This window comes from Kogia breviceps, chromosome 1, assembly GCF_026419965.1.
Source record: "Kogia breviceps isolate mKogBre1 chromosome 1, mKogBre1 haplotype 1, whole genome shotgun sequence".
NCBI lineage: Eukaryota > Metazoa > Chordata > Mammalia > Artiodactyla > Physeteridae > Kogia > Kogia breviceps.
In genome coordinates, this window is record NC_081310.1 from 175,769,646 (window position 1) to 175,787,976 (window position 18,331).

An 18,331-nucleotide genomic window follows, 5' to 3' on the forward strand; every position below is an offset into this window, starting at 1 on the left:
ACGGTAATTCCAAGCCAAATTCTGGCTCCTATGAACCCATTCTAGGCAGATTACAGTTTATTAATCTATCTGGTCCTACAGGGCCTAGCCCAGGGCCTGGCACAATCGGGCACCCTTCCTCTACACCCTCTCAATCCCCTTTTGTCCCGCTTTACCACCTCCCGGCACTCAGGTGCCAAGAGCCCACATTCTTCACTGTCCGCATAGAGTTTGAGGTCAGACAAACCCACTTTATAATCGAGTTCTGCCATTGGCTCTGTGTGTGGTCTTCAGCCAATCCCTCCACATCCCTGAGCCTGAGTTTTCTCATCTGTGAAGAAGGGCTGATAAACATTCATCTCACAGGGGTCTTGCATGCAGGGAAGCCTCCAGCATGGGGCATGGCACACTCCGTTTAAAAGCCTGATCCCCTCCCCTACTTCCCTAGTCCTGCAGCTCTTCTAACCTGCACTCATGGCCCAAAGCTTCAGAATTATCTCCACCCCCATCTTAGCCCTTCTTTTATCCCAGCTCCTGGGGAATTCTATGCAGAATAGACATCTTGGCTCAGGGATGGGAGGGTGGCCTGGGTGCATGTGTTCCACAGGTGGTATGAGGCATTTGAAGGCAGAAACCCCCAGGCATACGGGGCCCCATCAGCATCAATACCCCATCTGCCCCTGTTCAGGCAGAGAAAAGCTTCCTTAGGGCAGGCAGGTGACACTGCAGCAGCATCACCGTCCCGCTGCCCATTAAAAGTGTGAGCTCCTGGGTGGGAAAAGTTGAGGGATTTGTTTCCCAGAAATACTTCTCGTTATGCTTGTCACAATCCCAGGTCAGGGTGGGGGAGGGGCCTCCAGCTCTGTCAATATCTGAGTCTTTGGCACCTAGAAGCTCAGACCCCCTCCATGAGGGTAGCCAGCTGTAGGAAAGCATTCATATTTGCAATTGCTCTGCTTCCCAGCAGAATAAGAAATATTTAAGGAACAGGCAATTAGCACTTACCAGAAACATTATAAAATTACATACAACTTGCTAACAAGTTTTAGCATCAATCTCGGAGTCTCTTCACTTCCTGACTTGGAGCCTGGAATCTGGCAGCCTAATGCTAAGTCTCGGAGGCCAGCCTAAGGGAGGAAGGAGCTGGGACCCTCACCCTGGAGATACGGAGAAGCAGGGCAGTAGAGATCATGCAGAAAGCATGCCCAGTAGTCCAGGGGACTTGTGTTGGAAATAAGGTCACCTGTGTATTCAACATCATCTATTATGTTATGGCCCCTATTATGTTACAGACCACAAGAGGATACGAGGATAACAAGACAATCTGTGCCTTCACCCAAGTCTTAATCTGCCTTCATTAGAGTTCAGGAAGTATGAGAAAATGGGGAAGTATCAAGGAGGGGCAGCTAACGTTACTTGAGGGCATCAGGGAAGGCTCCCTGGAGGAGCTGGTGTCTGAAACTAAGACCCGTGTATAAGATGGAAAGGAGTTGGTCAACATCCCAGAGAGAACAGGTTGACTTAGAAAGCCTGATCCCCTAGGGTTGAAGCTAAAACTTCCACAGAAGAAAGTTTGAGAGCAAGTAGGGGGAAGATGGCCAAGTCTAGCCTTCTGCAGGCGGTGCCTGCATCCCCTTCTCCAGAACTGAACTCTGGTGGTGGCACCAGGAGGCCTCCTGAAACAGATGGTGTTGGAGCTGAGCTTGAAAGGAGACCGAGGGCAGCAGCCCAGCATCCTGACTCTGCTCCCTTGTGGACCCTGCCTTTCCTCCAATCAGAGCGTTAAGCACATGGCCATTTTCAGCCTCCGGTCTGCAATTTTCAGGACCTCTGTCTCTTACTTTATCCCCATAAACTCAGAGGCCCAAACTTTCCAACTTCAACCAGGAATGACACCAGACACGTTCCTAAGGTGCTCACTGAGTTTCCATGATACCCTTAAAGATTCCTCAGGCACTGGGACCTAGAGGTTTGCTAGATACAGGCAGCAGCTGCCCCTCTCAGGAAGGCCCAGTGGGACCCATGCTACACACGAGTCTTTCTTGGCCCCCGGGAGGCAGGGGTGCTAAGCAGCAAAGGATGCTGCACCTTTAAAATTTGGCAGGAAGTAATCTGTCAATGAGATATACTCTTTAAATACATGGGCTTTTGCAAATGACAAGCTCCAGTTTGGGGCTGATACAGACAGCTTGGGGGCAACCTGGATGTTCTACATGTACACCCTTGACAGTGTGGTGGAGGAAAGGGATGGGAGGGACGAACGTCACCCACTTCATCCACCCACATCTCCATCCCATTCATGAAAACTGTGTGCAGAGAATGAGGCACAGATTCCCAGGGATACATGTACAGCTGCCCTCTGTCTCTTGCCTGTTTGTGCCCTTCCCATCATCAGTAGAAGAGTGGAGTGGAATGTGGTTCCCAGGAAGTCCATGAGATCCAGGCATGCCCAGAGGTCATCTTAATGCACCAGAGATGGCCTGGTCACTCATTAGGAGTCTGTGCTGGTTGAACAGTTGGTCTGGAGGGCAAAGGATGCATAAGTCCCTGCACTTGGTTCTGGAGGTACAAAGAGAAGAAAGGGTGAGATCCCCGGCTGTACGGAGCTGATCCTGGCTCTTCATGGTCTCCCAGACCATCTCTCCAGGCTCATCTGCTTTCATCATCACATCCTGCCACACTGAACTTCTAACTATTCTCCAGAATTAAAAAAAATCAATCAATCAATCATTGTCCAAGTGGGCTGGGAGTGAGAGAGAGAGAGAGAGCTCCTAGGGCTGCCTGGGTGATTCAAGGGTACAGCCCCAAGGAAGCACTTGAGCTGACACTGAGAGATGATTCTTCGTCTCGTGGACAAGTGGGGGGTGTTCATTAGGAAGAGAGGACAGCAAGTACCAAGTTAGAGCCATGTGAGAGCCGGCTGGGCTCTGCCGACAATGGGCCAATAATGACCTTGAGGAAAAACTTACTGGCTACGTGACACGTGCTGGACATTTTGACAGTTGTCTTATATACATAAACTCATTTAATCCTCAAAACAACCCTGCAAGGTAGCTGTTATTATTACCATTTCTGTATTACAAGTGACAAAACTAAGACTCAGAGAGGATATGAAAGGTACCCAAGGTCTATCACTTAGTGTCAGAGCCAGGATACAGATCCAGGACTTTCTCAGAGTCCTCACCTTCGCACTATTTTGCTCCCTGCAGGTGGCTCTGTTTTGTGGTGAATCTCAAGGTCGGAGATGGACAAAGAGGAGGCTGGGGTGGGAGCGGGCAGGCAAAGGTCCTGCCATGCCAAGGAGTTGGGGTTTTCATCTGTGGATTTTCAGGGAGCCATGGAAGAATCAATGAGCAGGGCACACTAACGATCAGATGTTTGTTCCTGAGCGATCTCGTGCTGCTTTGCAGAATACGACAGAGTATAGAGGGAAGGGGCAGGGGAAGAGCTCTTGCCTAACGCCATGCCCAGGTGAGGGACTGAGAGGGGTGGACTTAGGCGGTGAGGGGAGGAATGGAGAGCAGAGGGTGCAGGGATGTCCGGGAGGAGGAGCCTCCGGGAGGTGGTTAGCGAGGGCTGTGATGGGGAGGGGAGGGCAGAATCCAGGCTGATTCCTGTGTCTGCCTGGGCAACCTCCACGAAGCCTTTTGCCTCCCCCAGCCCCAGCCCGAGACCGGAGCTGCCTCCCCTTCGCCCCCAGAGGTTGTGTGGTCAGGTACACACTCCATCCCGGTCCCCATCATTTACTCTGTAACAATCTCTAGAGCCACCTGACTGTGAGTCGTCCAAGGGCAGGGGCCCTGGGTCAGGCAGCTCTGTATCATTAGCACTGAGCGTGGCATTTGACACACTCCCCGTGCAACACATATCAGCTGTGCTCACACGCTGAGCAGCATGCTGTCTGTGCTCCAGACGCTGTGCTAAGCGATCAACAGCACGTAACTGACCCCTGCCTCCATAGGGCTTCCCTTCCAGTGGGTGGGGAGATGAGAAAGGAGGAAGCCACCTGGCAGCCAGCGGGGCGCCAGTGGGGGCTGAGATGGTGAACGAAGTTGTCCCTGATGCCCCAACAGACAGTAGGCTCTAGGAGAGTGGAGATTTTTGCCCTTTTTTCCACCGCTATACGTGCAATGTCTAGAACAGGAACTAAGGAAACGATTAGAGGAATACTTACAATCGGTGCTACAAAGAAAAAGACCGGGGTGCCAAGAGAGCAAAGGAAAAGGGACACATCTATGAAGAGAGGTCAGGGAAAGCACCTTGAGGAGGTGACGTCTTAAGCTAAAGTCTGTCGCGTGAGCAGTCGGCCATGTGACTTTGGGGAGGAGAGGAAGCTGCAGCCCGGGCTGAGGGGACAGTGAATCAGTGAAGGAGCAAATGAAGTCTCACCCGGTTGGAAAGGCAGCAAATCGTAGCCCGTGGTCAGACTCTCCTCTCCCTCTACCCGGCGCTGCTCTTCTTGGAGCCCATCCAATGGTGAATTTATACAGACACGAGAAGCAGTTCCTTCTCTACAGACATTGTCATAAAAGAGGATTCCAGTTTGGTATCACAAATTGCAAAACCTGGGGAGAAGACAGTACGGTTGATCACAGATGATAGGAATAAAACAGTGGAGAAAGGGGAAAGCAAATATGCAGAGCCCAGTCGTGATGGAATTCTGAGGGTCTTTGAAACATGCATCTTGTGTTTGCCAGCTTTCTTCTGGTCAACAGAAGGAGGGAGAGAGAAAGGTAAACACTTATAGAAGGGAATTCTATTAGGCCAGATAACAGGAAGCTGCATGCATGATTTCCTCCAAGTCAGAATTTGGCTTGTGGATTTGCAGTTCTGGGCCCTGATGTCAGATTTGGTCGGCACCTGGCCAGGAGGGTAAAGGTCACATGCCTTTTCAGGCAGGGCTGTGGAGCCCAGGGAGTCCTCTTGCAGGAAGGCAAGGGGACTTGGTTCCCGTGTGTCCCCAGCCGGGGTTGGCGCTGGGCTTGGAGGGAACAACCAGACCAGGACAAGGGTGTTTGAGGGCCAGCCCCCAGCCCTCCGCCTTCCTGAAAGGAGCTCTCAAACTCTCGAACCATCCTGCTCTGTTCTTCCTCTCCCCCCACCTGGTCCTGATTCCATGGTCTGCACATGCCCCTCTCCAACGCCTTGGACCTCTTTGCCAAGTGCGCCCTTAAACCTGACTTCCCCGAGGTCACCCCTACCCAGGAGCCCTCTCCAGCACTAGCAGCTCCTGTCCGCAGGCCCCGCGAACTTCACATCTGAGCGGTGGGCTCATGCGCTCGCTCTCCAGTGCTGTTCCACCTACGTGCAAACCCTTCTCCTTTGACCTAGGCTGTCTCCACCTCTGCCACTTGCTACCCTCCTCATGGATGTCGCCAGCCTCTTCCTATCCACTCTGAGTCTCGCCATCACCTTGCCTCTTGTTTCTCAGCCTTCTCCCATCCTGTCAGTGCGGACCTTGCTCTCTGGCACCTCTGAAGCCTTCACTCCACCCTCCTGCTCTGGGGCCCCTCGCCCCTTCCTCTCCCCCACCCGTTCCTCCCTCTACTCCATTCACCATCCTTCTCTTGGGCTCTCCGGCCCCATCCCCTCCCCCTCCTCCTCTGTTCACTTCCTTCCTCCTTCAGCCTGAGACCCTTGCATCACACATCAGCCATTCCTTGAGCAGTATCCTGGACTCCCTGCCTACCGCCCTGCCATTTCTGCACGTGCACGTGAACCAGGTTCCGAGGGATCTGGGACAAGCCACACAGCCCTGCTCCATGGCAGCGCCCCTGTAAATGAGCTGTCTCCACCCTCCGTGGAACCCAGGGTGCATGGCAGTCCTTCCAGCCACGATTCCTCTTCTCCAGGCGACTGTTGCAGACGTTCTTGTCAATGTCACATCCTCTTCCCCACAACTCGTCCCTCACCTTCAGCAAACATCGTATGTCCTCCTCCTCCACTGGGAAGATAGAGCCTGTGTCATCACAAGATCTTCTTCAGCTTCCCGCTCTCCTACCTGAAAGCTCGCTGTGATCACCTCTTCCCTCTCCCCCCACCACGAGGGAAGGGGAGCTTCCTGGTCTCTAAGGTGATCCCCCCAGCGTGCGCTGGGCCCCGGCCTCCTGCTTCTCCATAGCTTCGTGCTGTCACTGCCCATTTCAGCTAACCAGTGTCTCTCATTCAGTTATATCCATTCATATTCTCTCTCTCTCTCTCTCTCTCTCTCTCTCTCTCTCTCTCTCTCTCTCTCTCTCTCTCTCTCTCTCTCTCTCTCTCTCTCTCTCTCTCTCTCTCCCCTCCCCTAGCATTTATTTATGGTCACGTTTCTTTGACCTTAAAAAGTCTCTTCAGCTGCCCCCTCCAGGCCATTTTCCTCCTAAGTTGCAACCCGAATTTTCCCTACTGCTTCACTTCCAAGAAATGCCTTCCTGATGAGTCATCTCCTCTTCCCAGATCGGATCGTCTTCCTCTTCTCCGTCAGTGCCGGGCCTGCCCCATCACCACACTCAGTCTCCTGCCAGTATCCAGTGAGCTCCTTTCACTGACCTGCTTTCCAGTCCTTTCTAAACTTGCCTGCCACACTCGGTGCTGTTGGTCTCCTTCCTGAGAAACTCATTCTCCTCTAAGCTTCTGGGGCTCCGCTCCCTGCAGGATCTTAGCCTAGACTTCTGCTGGTTCCTGCAGCGCCCCTAGCTGTTCTGTCCGGACCGATGTCTCCCCTTGGGTGGTCTCATTCTTCTCATGACCCTCTGTGAGCTGAATCCAAATTCTGTATTTCTAGACCAGATATTCCTCGTGGGCATAAGACCCACGTAGCCCCTTTCTACTAGGTATGTCCCTGCGGAGGTGCCAAGTGACCCTCTGGCCCTGCTCCTCCTCCTGCATCTGCTGAAGATGAAAGCACACCCAGTACCCAGGCCAGGCGCTGCAGTCATCGTAGCCGCTGCCCCGCCTTTATCCCCGTCTGCTCACTCTTAGTGTGGCCTGTGACTTCTTCCTGCTTTAGGCCTCCCACGTCCTTCAACCTCTCCTCATCCCCTCTGCCTGTGCCCAGTCCAGGATGCTGTCAAAACAGCTCCCAGATCATTGGGAGCCTCCCTCTGGAACGGAACCTCCATGGCGGCAGGGCCTGTGTCTTCCTTGTTCTCTGTCTCACCCACAGTGCCCAGCATAGTGGCTCATGCTAAGGAGACACTCAGATGTTTGTTGAATGAATGAATGATCGCCCTGCCTCCAGAATCGCTGCCCCCAGACCGTTCTCCAGGCAGCAGTCAGGGTGACCTTTTAAAATCCACACCATGAAATGCCAAGTGGAATGAAACCCTTTCCTGAGCCCCCATTGCCTACACTCTGAAGTCCAGTGTCGTTAGCAGGTCCAACAGGCCCTTTTGTGGGTTGGCCCTGCCTGCCTCCGCCAGCCTCATCTCTCATCAGCTGGTGGAAAGTACTCATGCTTATGGAAGGGCAGTGTGGCATGGTGGTGAAGAGCCCTGGAACCACACAACCTGGGTTTGGACCTCAGATTCACCACTTCCTGGCTCTGTGACCTCAGATAATTACATCAGCTCTCTGTGCCTCAGTTTCCTCACCTTTAAAATGGAGATAATAGTACCTAGGTCACAGTGTACTGTAAGGATGAAATGATTCACTATACGTAAAGTTCTCAGAGTGGCTGCCAGCACATAGTCAGTGCTAGAGTGATTAGTTCTATAACTAAAAGTTGGTGATGATCGTAACGATTAGTAAGTTACCATCACTGCTATCATCGCAGTCCTGCAAACAGCCTCTGAGACTCTGCATGGGCTCCTCCCCCACCTGAAGGGTCCTTCCTCTCCTCTCCCTCCCACTAAGGCCTTTCTCTTCTTCCCAGCTTTACTGAGATGTAATTAACATATAACATTGTGTAAATTTAAGGTGTACAACGTGTGGGTTTGATATATGTATATATTGTGAAATGATTGCCACGGTAAGGTTAGTTAACACACCCATCACCTCACCTTACAGTTTGTGTGTGTGTATTTGTTGAGAACTTTTAAGACCCACCCTCTTAGCGACTCCCAAATATACCATGTGCTGTCGTTAACCAGAGTCACCATGCTGTGTATCACATCCCCCTGACTTATTCATCTTATAACTGGAACTTTGTATCCTTTTACCACCTGCACCTATTTCCCCCACCCCACTCTTGTCAACCACCATTCTACTCTCTGTTTCTATGAGTTCATTTCTTTTAGAGTCCACATATAAGTGAGATCATACGGTATTTGTCTTTCTCTGTACAACTTATTTCACTTAGCATAATGCCCTCAACTTTCACCCATGTCACAAATGGCAGGATGTCCTTCTTGTCTGTGGCTGAAAAAGATTCCATTGTATGTGTGTGCCACATTTTCTTTACCTCTCCATCCGTCGGTGGACATGTAAGTTGTTTCCACGGCTTGGCTGTTAGTAAATAATGCTGCAATGAATCCCACATACTCCTTTCACCTGCTGGCTCCTACACAGACTTCAGGCCTCAGCTTAAACATCCCCCAAGAAGGCCTCCTCCAGGAAGCCTTCCCTGATGCCAGGGTTGGGACTGGGCTGAGATGAGAGAGACACTCACCTTGGGCATAATGTTAAGGGAGGCACCAAAGAGCTCAGTAATTAAATAATATTTTAATGTAGTATTTTTTTAAAAACCAAGATTAATGCAAAATCTCCATGATAAAAAATAACATTTCAATAATGACAGACTCTGATGGCCGGGACTAGGGTGAGACAAGTGAGGTGAGCTGTGCAAGTGCTGGGTCGGATCTGGTCTTTTTATTAAGTGCTGGTGTTTTTCTCCATGTTGGATTTGATTTATATGCATCAATTTTGATTTTCTAAAAACAAAATACTGCACTAAGATCGTATCTGTCTAGGTGACTGAGTTTTGTGCTCCCTGCCAGTTTGTGTGCAAGGTGAGTGCATCACTCCCGCACCCTGTTTCCAGCCCCACCCCCCAAGTTTGAGTTGAGTTGCCCCTCCTGGGCGCATCCAGGGCACAGATCACCCTGTGTCGTAACGACTTGCTTCCTGGTCGGGATCGTTCAGTCCTTGAGACCAGAGCCCACGTCCAGGTCTCAAGTGTCTGGCACACAGTAGGTGCTCATTATATGCTTCTGATCGCACTGACGGCAGGAGAGATTGGATGGGTGTGGAAACAGCCAGGCCTGCACAGTGGAGAGGGCTGGGCAGCTTCTTCCTTCCTCCCGCCCAGGATGCTTGTTCTCTGGAGCTGATCACACCTTCAGAGTAGCTGCTGTGGTCTGAGATGCCGGCAGGTGGACCCCCCCATTTACATCTTCTACAGCATGCTGGAGCCTCACCAGGACACCTTGAACATTTTGGGTCCTGTCCCAGGCAGTGAGCCCCAGCTCTGTCTTCAAGCACTGGGTAGTACCTTCTTCCAGGTCTCAAGGTGCCCTCAGGGACAGTCCTCGCCAGGGCCTCACGCCCCAGAGAGAAGGGGTTTGGGGACACCGGAAGAAAGAACGCCTTGCTGCTCACTTCTGCAGGCTGACTTGTCCCGGGGCCCGTCTTCTGTTCCTTCCCATGCCCTGGGGCTCTGGGACCTGGAGCCAAGGAGCCACTTTCCTGGGAATGCCTCAGTGGCTGCCTTCCCCCAGCCCTGGCAGGAGAAGAGCCAGCTTCAGAGGAGGGCTGAGGTGTGCTTTCAGGCTGTGTGTAGAGGGACAGGCCAGGGGCATGTGTGAGATGAGAGTCAGGTGAGCTGACCTGCCCTTGAGTCCTCAGGCCTGGTGTCTGCTCACACAGACCCCTCTTCTCTCCCGAACCCAAGGACTCCGATCTCTCTGTCTCTTTCACACACACACACACACACACACACACACACACACACACACACACGCACACGCACACACACTCCCACAATCCCAGCCAAAGAATGCCTTGTTCTGCCAGTAGTAGGGAACCATGAATGTGACAGTCAACAGCCCATCCATGTAAGGCAGCAGTACTCGGGGCTCACCTCACCATATGTCACATCAGTCGTGACTCGCGTCCTTCCTGCAGGGTGCCTTCCTCTCTGGGAGCAGAGCTCCTCCTCCTCCCGCTCCCTCCCTCCTGCTTCTTCCTCCCCCCCTCCCTGCCCTTTATCTCTCAAAGCACAAAGCACGGGGCTGGTGGAAGCGAGGGCAACTCCAGAGGAAACTCCAGGGACTTGGCCAGGACAGACTCCTTTCCTGGAACGTCGGGGTGCTTATGGACTCTGCCACGAGGCAGCCAGCCCATCATGTCCCCTGAGCCCAGACCCTCAGAGCTGTCTCAGGGAACCCACTCCCTGTCTGATTCACCACTGTTGAATCAAATGAACTTTAAAGGCATACTTAATGAGTCATGTGTTTCATTTTACCTGCTCCCATCTTAAACTGAATTAAAAATGTATCTTCGTGAAAGTGCTTCCGTATCAGAAGGCAGTGAATATTGATTCTCACTTAATCTCTGGTTGGGAGAAAGGCAAGCAGCAAAGAGTCAGCTACCTTCTCATCTGGCGCTTGCCTTGACTGAGCTTAAAATCTATCAAGTGACATGAGTAATCTGAGTGCAAGTCACGTCAGTAAAGATCTCTCCAAACTGTGAGCTTGTGAATTCCTAGGACAGGTGTCTCACAAAGACTGTAGACCCACCTTCCCTGAATGAAAATATCCAAGCACCTGGAACACTCTATGTGGACATAGAGTCCGGGCATTTGAGAGCAGGAGGGCCCGATCCTCCCAAGATGCTGTTTTAAACACGACCTTGCAGGGTTTCTCATCAAAAGCCCACCTGGGTCCCTCCGAGCCCAGCCTCGTGGTAGAGGTGCAGCATGGCCTTCCAGCTCCGAGAGGCATGGAGTCACCATGTGTTTCTGTTTTCTCTTTTTCTGTCTTGCAGAGATCGAGCAGGGCAGTTGTGGAGATCCTGGCATACCTGCCTACGGCCGGAGGGAAGGCTCCTGGTTTCGCCACGGTGATACACTCCAGTTTGAGTGCCAGCCGGCCTTTGAGCTGGTGGGGCAGAAGGCAATCACGTGCCAAAAGAATAACCAGTGGTCGGCTAAGAAGCCAGGCTGCGTGTGTAAGTGAGCGGGGAGGGGGCCGCTTCGGGGTCTCCACCGAGAGGCCAGGGGCCCATTTCCTAGCTAATCCGGACCCCATCCTTGGGAACCTCGTAGGTCGTAACCGTAGCTTCATTCTGGTTGGTTTCTTCTTCTCAAAACGTTGCTGTCTGAGTCCTCATTTCTGGAGGTGATGTGGATTGTAGCACTGAGAATGATCGCTCTTGACATTTGGGGGCCCTTTTCAACGCCGTCTTACTCTCCCTGGTGACCCTTGAGAGCAACGTCAGACCCCGACATTTCCTCCTCACGTTTCTTGCTGTCATTGACGCCATATAGTCGAGCCAGGGCAGAAGGTGCTGGCGATTTCGTAAGACTGTATGTAGACTCTGTGCCAGCCTTGGGGTACCACGAGACACCATGGCCTTGCGGGGATATATACAAAGTTTCATCAGATTGCTTCCTCTTGCATTGGATTTAGGGAGGGATGGGGATCAAGCTATCTTTGAATTATTGATCTTTCAGAGAAAGGGTTGGAGTTGAGTGCTCTGTTCTCCGGAGATAACAAAGAATCCTTTCTTCCTTTCTCTGGGATGGTCTGACCTCACTTTCCGGCGCAAAGAATACTTTAAGTCCTGGCTCCCGGGGAAATTGGCAAGTGTAAGGGGACTGTGTATAGAGGAGCAGGCTTGATCTTTGTTGAGAAATCAAAGGTTCTACCTCTCGGGGCTGTCACCTCTTCTTCTCCCAGCCCTTGCCACTGCCCCTCTCCATCTCTTACCATCTGCTTCCCTCGGGGAAGGGCAGACAGACTGACCCTCTGATCTTTCTTGCCATCTCAGTGGGCTTCTCAGGGCCTTGGATTGCTGCCTCATAGAGAGTGGTTGCCCCTTGGGGCCGGGGAGAGGAATGACATGGGAGACTATAAGGGAGTATCTGTGATGACAGAGAGTTTGGCATGTGAGCTGGTGAGTTGGGTCATACCACGGTGATTCTACTTTTCAAACAAAAAAATCACTTTGTGTAGTTGACAAAGCGTTTTTGATGACTTGTGAGCTTATGTAAACATTCTTGCAGAGGTTTAAAAATCAAATCATTCTTAGATACACATTAAGCAAATCACCCTTATTGAAAAAACTAAAATTGCATGAAATTGGCTGCCCATCTCTGGCCCAGTGTGGTTAGATATGTGTACCCTGAAAGCCAAGGGGACCAGAGGGGCAGGGAAGGTTAGCAGGGGGCAGCTCCAGGCAGGCAGGAACAAAGGGCCTGACAGTCTAGAAACGAGCCCAGGGCAGAGTGGGTGGGTGGAATGGAGCTCCACAGGGTGGGTCGGAGGCAGGACCTCAGAAGGCAAAGGTCCAGACTGTGGGAGTCTCAGGTAGTGTGGGTGTTCCATCTCTGAAATCCATCTAGGTGAGACAAGGCAGGGAGAACTGGAAAGGATCAGGTCTCTGGGGAAGAGAGCTGGCAGGAGTGAAGTGTGTAGCAGAGCCAGCCAGCCACTTGGAACCAGGATAAAGTTCCCTGTCCCACAAGCTGAGAGATGCGGGGAGCAGAATGCTACTGGTTGCGGGGGGTGGGGGGGTGTCTGTCACTCAAGCCCTCCAGGAATTTACTTGACCCTTTGGCTCTTAGAAGTAGTTTCAGGAAATCTTTCCAGAACCTTCTGTAAGTGCTGCTCATCAGGCCCCTCTTTTCCAGGAGGAAAGCTGACAGGATGCTGGGTACTGCATACAATCACCTGAGAAGAGATGAGGGCAGAGCAGTCCTGGAAGATATGGGGAGGTGCTCTCTGTGGTTTAAAATTAGGAAGAGGAGCCCCAGGCTTACTAATGAGAACTGTGAAGCAGGCACTCTGTGGGGCTACGATGGCATTTCTTCTTCTGGATGATTTTGGGAGATGGGGGATGGTATCCCCAAGGTACTCCCATTACTCGGGCTTTTCTGGTCATTTGGGTATAAGAGACACAGCTTGAGTCTCAGGGGTGCTGGCTTCAGTGGAGGAGGCCAGGGAGAGCCAGCTGGCCCCAGGCCTTTGCACCACAAGCAAGGTCACGAGTGAGTGCCATCTATCCGCTCTCTACTGAGTAGCCAGACCCTAAGCTGATGCATCCCTAGGTCCTGGGCTTTGCCCTCAGGTGGTGAAAGATGGTACTAAGAAAATCCGGGTGCTCTGAGAGAACTTTGGATTCAACATCTGGAGACCTGTGTCTTAGTCCCGGCTCAGTTTTGTGACTATGGCCAGGGCAACTTCTCTCTGGAGTTTGGTTTACTAATCTATCCGATGGGGTGGCACTCCCCAAACTCTAAGCCTCTATGATCGTATGTATAGAAAAAGACAACTATGACATGGACAGTCCTCACATTTTCCATCGTGAATACTTGGAAACCACTCTCTAAACTGGGTCATTTACAGAGCAGCTCATGCTTCAAGGGGTAAAGTTAAAATTTGGCATTCTGCTTCGGATCCTAGATCAAATATATCATAGTGTGTGATCTGCAGAAAAGGGACAATATCTGTAAGCATTTATAAAAATATAAAATAGTACAGTCAGCCTCTGTGTTTTATAATGTGGTCATAAATGTACATAGAAAAGCACCTCTAGCAAACGTTAGCTAGAGGTGCTTTTAACACAAAATTTTAACACACATTGGTCACAATAAATATTAACACAATCTTTAGCAAACAGTACTGTTCTTTCCTTCTGAGGGTTTAGAAGAGGATTGGGGAGATGTTTTGATGGCTCAAATTTCTTTGAACAGTTGTCCAAAAAGTGCACAGCAGTCCATCGTTCTTCTCTTGAAACATTTTCTTCAAAACAGTTCCTTACTCGGGAATTGCCTGTCAAGACTACACAAGTACACTGTTGCCTTCATGTTCCAAAACATTTTCTGTAGCAAGCAGGGGCTTCAGAATCATTTCGTTGGCTTTTGATCTGCCCTCACAGCAGTAGATGCTCAATAGATGGTCTTTTTTTCACTGGGTTTTAAAGAAGATGATGTTTCTCGCAGTGAAAAGCATTTTGAAAGAAAAGATGGATCCCGCTTCTCTCCTCTTACTCTCTCTTCTTCCTTGGCTAATTCACATCTCCAGGGATCACTGCTCCAAATCAGGTGGCACCAGTGCCACTTTCCATCCATTCAACAGTATTTACTGTGTGTCTACCCCGTGCCAAGCGCCAGGCGTTGGAGTCAGAGCTCTTTGGGCTCTGCCTGGGAAACATGCTCAGCCTGGGGTCCTGGTGAGAAAGCTCCACACAGGTTACACATACTCTGCGCCTTCCTCACAGGAACATCGAGAGCCTGTCCACTTATTCCTCCCCAACAAGAGATACAAGGGAAGGAAGATACAAATAACTCTGATGGTGGTTTGCACAACACTTGATGCTTTGTTGACAGGCTAGCAGAATACTTCACACTTCCTAAGGAAGCCAGGAAACCAATTATCAGTCCATTAACAGCCACTTGCAGAAGAAGTTTCAAAACAGCCCTCACCAGAGAAACGCCAGGACTGCACAAATGCCAGCTTCCCTTCGCCATTTTGTAAACCACCACGAGAAGGTGTGAATCCTAATTGCTCAGTTCCTAATGCTTATGGCGTAGATGGGAAATGGGAATATACTGAGATGTATACAGTGCTAGTTACAAATCAGCAGCCGAACCTTGAGAGACCAAGGGAGGGAGAAGTGGGTCCTCTGGGGCTCAAAGAAAATGTCACAGATGATACAGGGCTGGAGCTGGGCCTTGAAGGGTTGGGAGGTAAAGGAGGGTGCTCCACGCAGGGATGCACACACACACACACACACACACACACACACACACACACACACACACACACACACACACAGGTTGCTGGACAGAGAAATGGATTGAATCCTAGGGTCATCGGGATCCTCAGCCTCAGCACTACTGACATTTGGGGCCAGATGATTCTTTTTTGTCGGGGGTAGCCCTGTGCATTGCAGGATGTTTTAGCGGCAGCCTTGTTCTCTACCCGCTAGAAGCCAGTAGCACACCCCCACCTCCTGCTGCCATCTGTGACAGCCAAAAGTGTCTCCAGACATTGCCATACATCCTCCGGAGGAAAAAGCCACCCAGAAGGGAGAACCACCAGTCTAGGATAAGCTAGTCTTGTGAAATTCTAAATACAATGAAATCTGTATATTTGCATTTTGTGTTAGATCATGATTAAAATCTATAGAATAGTGACAGTGAGGAAGCATGAAGTAAGGGAAGATGCCAGCATTTATTACATGTTTTATGTCATTGGGAAGATAGGCATCTTCCCTACAATGTTATGGAATATTTATTCTCTCAGTTTTACAGATGAAAACAAAGCTCAGGGAGACAAGGTACATAGGCTCAGAGGTTATAGGACCATTAAATGATGGGCTGGAGTTTAAACTATTAATTGACAGAGCAGGCTGCTACTCCATATCCTGTACTCTCTCTATTGCACCAGCCATCCGGAATCCAAGGGGTCATCTGCAGCAGGAGAAACAGGGAAGCCTTAGGACAACAAAATTCGTCCAGACTACAGAAACAAACTGTTGTCTGTGTTACCCCCATGAAGTAACAGAGATTGACAAGAGTGAAACAAATTCATCAAAGCTAGATCCATGACCCTTGTTGGGACTACGTCAGTATTTGCACACCAATATGCAATATACTGGTGTCAAAGGCATTTCCTCATCTTTACTTTTTCTCGTTCCTTCTACCCACATCCATTTATCCATCCATTTTGTTTTATTGAGCACCTGCTATGTACAGAGTCAGCTGCATAAGAGGGTATGGCTTTTCCCGGTAAAGTTCTAAACTGGAGGGCCTCTGGGGATGACGCTGCTCAGCTTGAAGGGGTGACCTCTTAGTGCCACGTCCTATATAATGCGCTGTTAACTCTTTCAATACGTATCTGGGGCTTAAGGGCCACTACTCAACACAGGCTTTTGGTATATTCTAGTATTTTTAAAGTTTAAATGAATAAGATACTCTTAATTCATTTCCTTAATCATTTTCAAATTTGGCCATTCCTTTTTTTTTATTATTCTTATGCATGTACACACATATTTCATATGTTTTTTGTTTGTTTGTTTGTTTTGCGGTACACGGGCCTCTCACTGCTGTGGCCTCTCCCGTTGCGGAGCACAGGCTCCGGACGCGCAGGCTCAGCGGCCATGGCTCACGGGCCCAGCCGCTCCGCGGCAAGTGGGATCTTCCCAGACCGGGGCAAGAACCCACGTCCCCTGCATCGGCAGGCGGACTCTCAACCACTGCGCCACCAGGGAAGCCCTCGTATGGTTTTAATCAAAGTGAACATACCGTCTCGCATTCTGTCTCTTCAAGTTCACATTATATTGCATATCTTGCCATGCTACTACATGTCTTTTGTAGTTATCATTCTCCATACCTATGGAGTATTCTGTCTAGTGAATGGACCATAATTTAGGCTACCAATTATGTTCAATTATTTTTATACAAGGCTATAATGAACATCCTCAAGTGTATAAGTGTATGGCCTTTTTTTTTCTTCTCTTGAATTATTTTCTTAAGATAAGTTTCCAGGAATGACGTTGTTGGTCCAGAGTAGGAACATTTAAAAATAGCTCTTGATGTATACTCCTATGTTTCTCCCCAAAAATGTTGTGCCAGGTCATAATGTCAACAGCAGAAGCTTTAAGGTTAAAAATAAGATTCATATAATACATGTCCTTCCCATCCAGAAATATGGCGTAGATTTCTCTTGTGTTCATCTACTTCCCCTTTTCTAAATATAACGACTTTGTGGTTTCCTTCATATAGGTCACATATATCTCTTGTGACCTCTACCAGCATCGCCAAACCTCAAGTACTTGTGTGGCCTTTTAAAAATTGCTAATTTAATAGGTATAAATTGAATACATCCGTCCAGCACACCCTTGTCAACTTCCACAAAGTGCCAAATGTTATGATAAGTGCTGTGAATGTAGAGACGAATTGAGCACAGCCCTTGACTTCAAAGAGCTCGCTCTAACATGAAGATAGACATAATTATGTAAATTAAAGTGGGCTCTTGTGATTCAAAATTTAGCTTTTCAACTAGAAAGCATTGGTGAATCAGATGCATTTAGAACCTGCCCCATGAAGATTCACTCTTTTATTTAACACATATTCACTGGGGGCCAGCGATGGGGCAGGCATCGTAGTGGGTGTGGAACAGGGAAACAACAGCCCCTCTGAGAGCATAGACTTAGGTCATCGCTATTAGAATAGTTGGGACTCAGAGAGGGGAGGACAGATTTGAAGCCCTGCTGGGAAGGGAGCTACCCTACTGGCATTACAGGGTTCTGAGAAAAGCCAGGGGGTCCGGACCTCTGCAAAAGGAGGATGTTCATTGGATACATTGACACACACACACACACGCGTGCACACACACATGCACAGTCTGCATACTTGATTTGCAGGGCTTGGCTGTTGCCGACCGGGGGTGAGTGAAAGAAGAGAGGTGGGGTCCATGGGAGTAGGGTCTGGAGAGACTGGTTGGTACCCATGGCTGGAAACGTGCCCCTGTTGGAACAAGAGGTATGAAAGTGGTGTCTGGATTTCCATTACAGGACCCTGGACAGAGACTCCAGTCCTGGCCTTTCTCCAGCTGGCCTGGGTCCAGTCCTGCCCAGCAAGGACATGCGGCATTTGCTATTTGTAACCCCCGTGTAACAATTGTCTGTCCTGACGTGTGGCTACGAGAGTATCATGTTGGTATTTTCCTTTCCAATTTGAAGGATCTTTCTCTTTGATACACATATCTTCCCAATCTCTAGCTTTCTTTTTTCTTTCTTTTTGTTTTGCTATTTTACATTGTACAGTTCTTTCACATTTTTATATAGACAAATCTCTGGATATTTGTGATTTCTTTTCAAAGCTAACAAAGTTATCATTCTGCCACAGATCTAAGAAACAGCTTGTTGTATTTTTAGTTATTTGTCAGTAACTTGATTTTTTTTAAAAAAATATAATTTGTTATTCCATCTGGAGTTTATTTAGATGCATGCATGACATTGTCCAAACTATTACACAGTTTTCCAACACGATTTATAAAGTAATTCATTTCCCTTTTGACTTGAGGGTAATGAATTGTTCTCTCACATTCTGAATCCTCAAATGTAGTTCTCTATTTCTTGACTCATCACTTTGTTCTGCTGCTTATTTCTATCTTAGCACTGGTGTTGAATAATTTTAATTGTTGTTTTATAATATGTTCTAATATCTGGCAGAACTGGAAACTACTCCTTCCTCCCTTAATTA

General features: G+C 49.4%; 1 protein-coding gene across 1 annotated transcript in view; it reads left to right on the forward strand.

Moving 5' to 3' along the window:
* The window catches only part of CSMD2 (CUB and Sushi multiple domains 2), a 655,429-nt gene that overhangs the window by 366,972 nt on the left and 270,126 nt on the right, over positions 1 to 18,331 (forward strand). Inside the window, exon 13 of the mRNA XM_059070872.2 lies at positions 10,885 to 11,067. Within this exon, the coding sequence (XP_058926855.1) occupies positions 10,885 to 11,067 (183 nt within the window). The remainder of the gene's footprint in view (positions 1 to 10,884; positions 11,068 to 18,331) is intronic.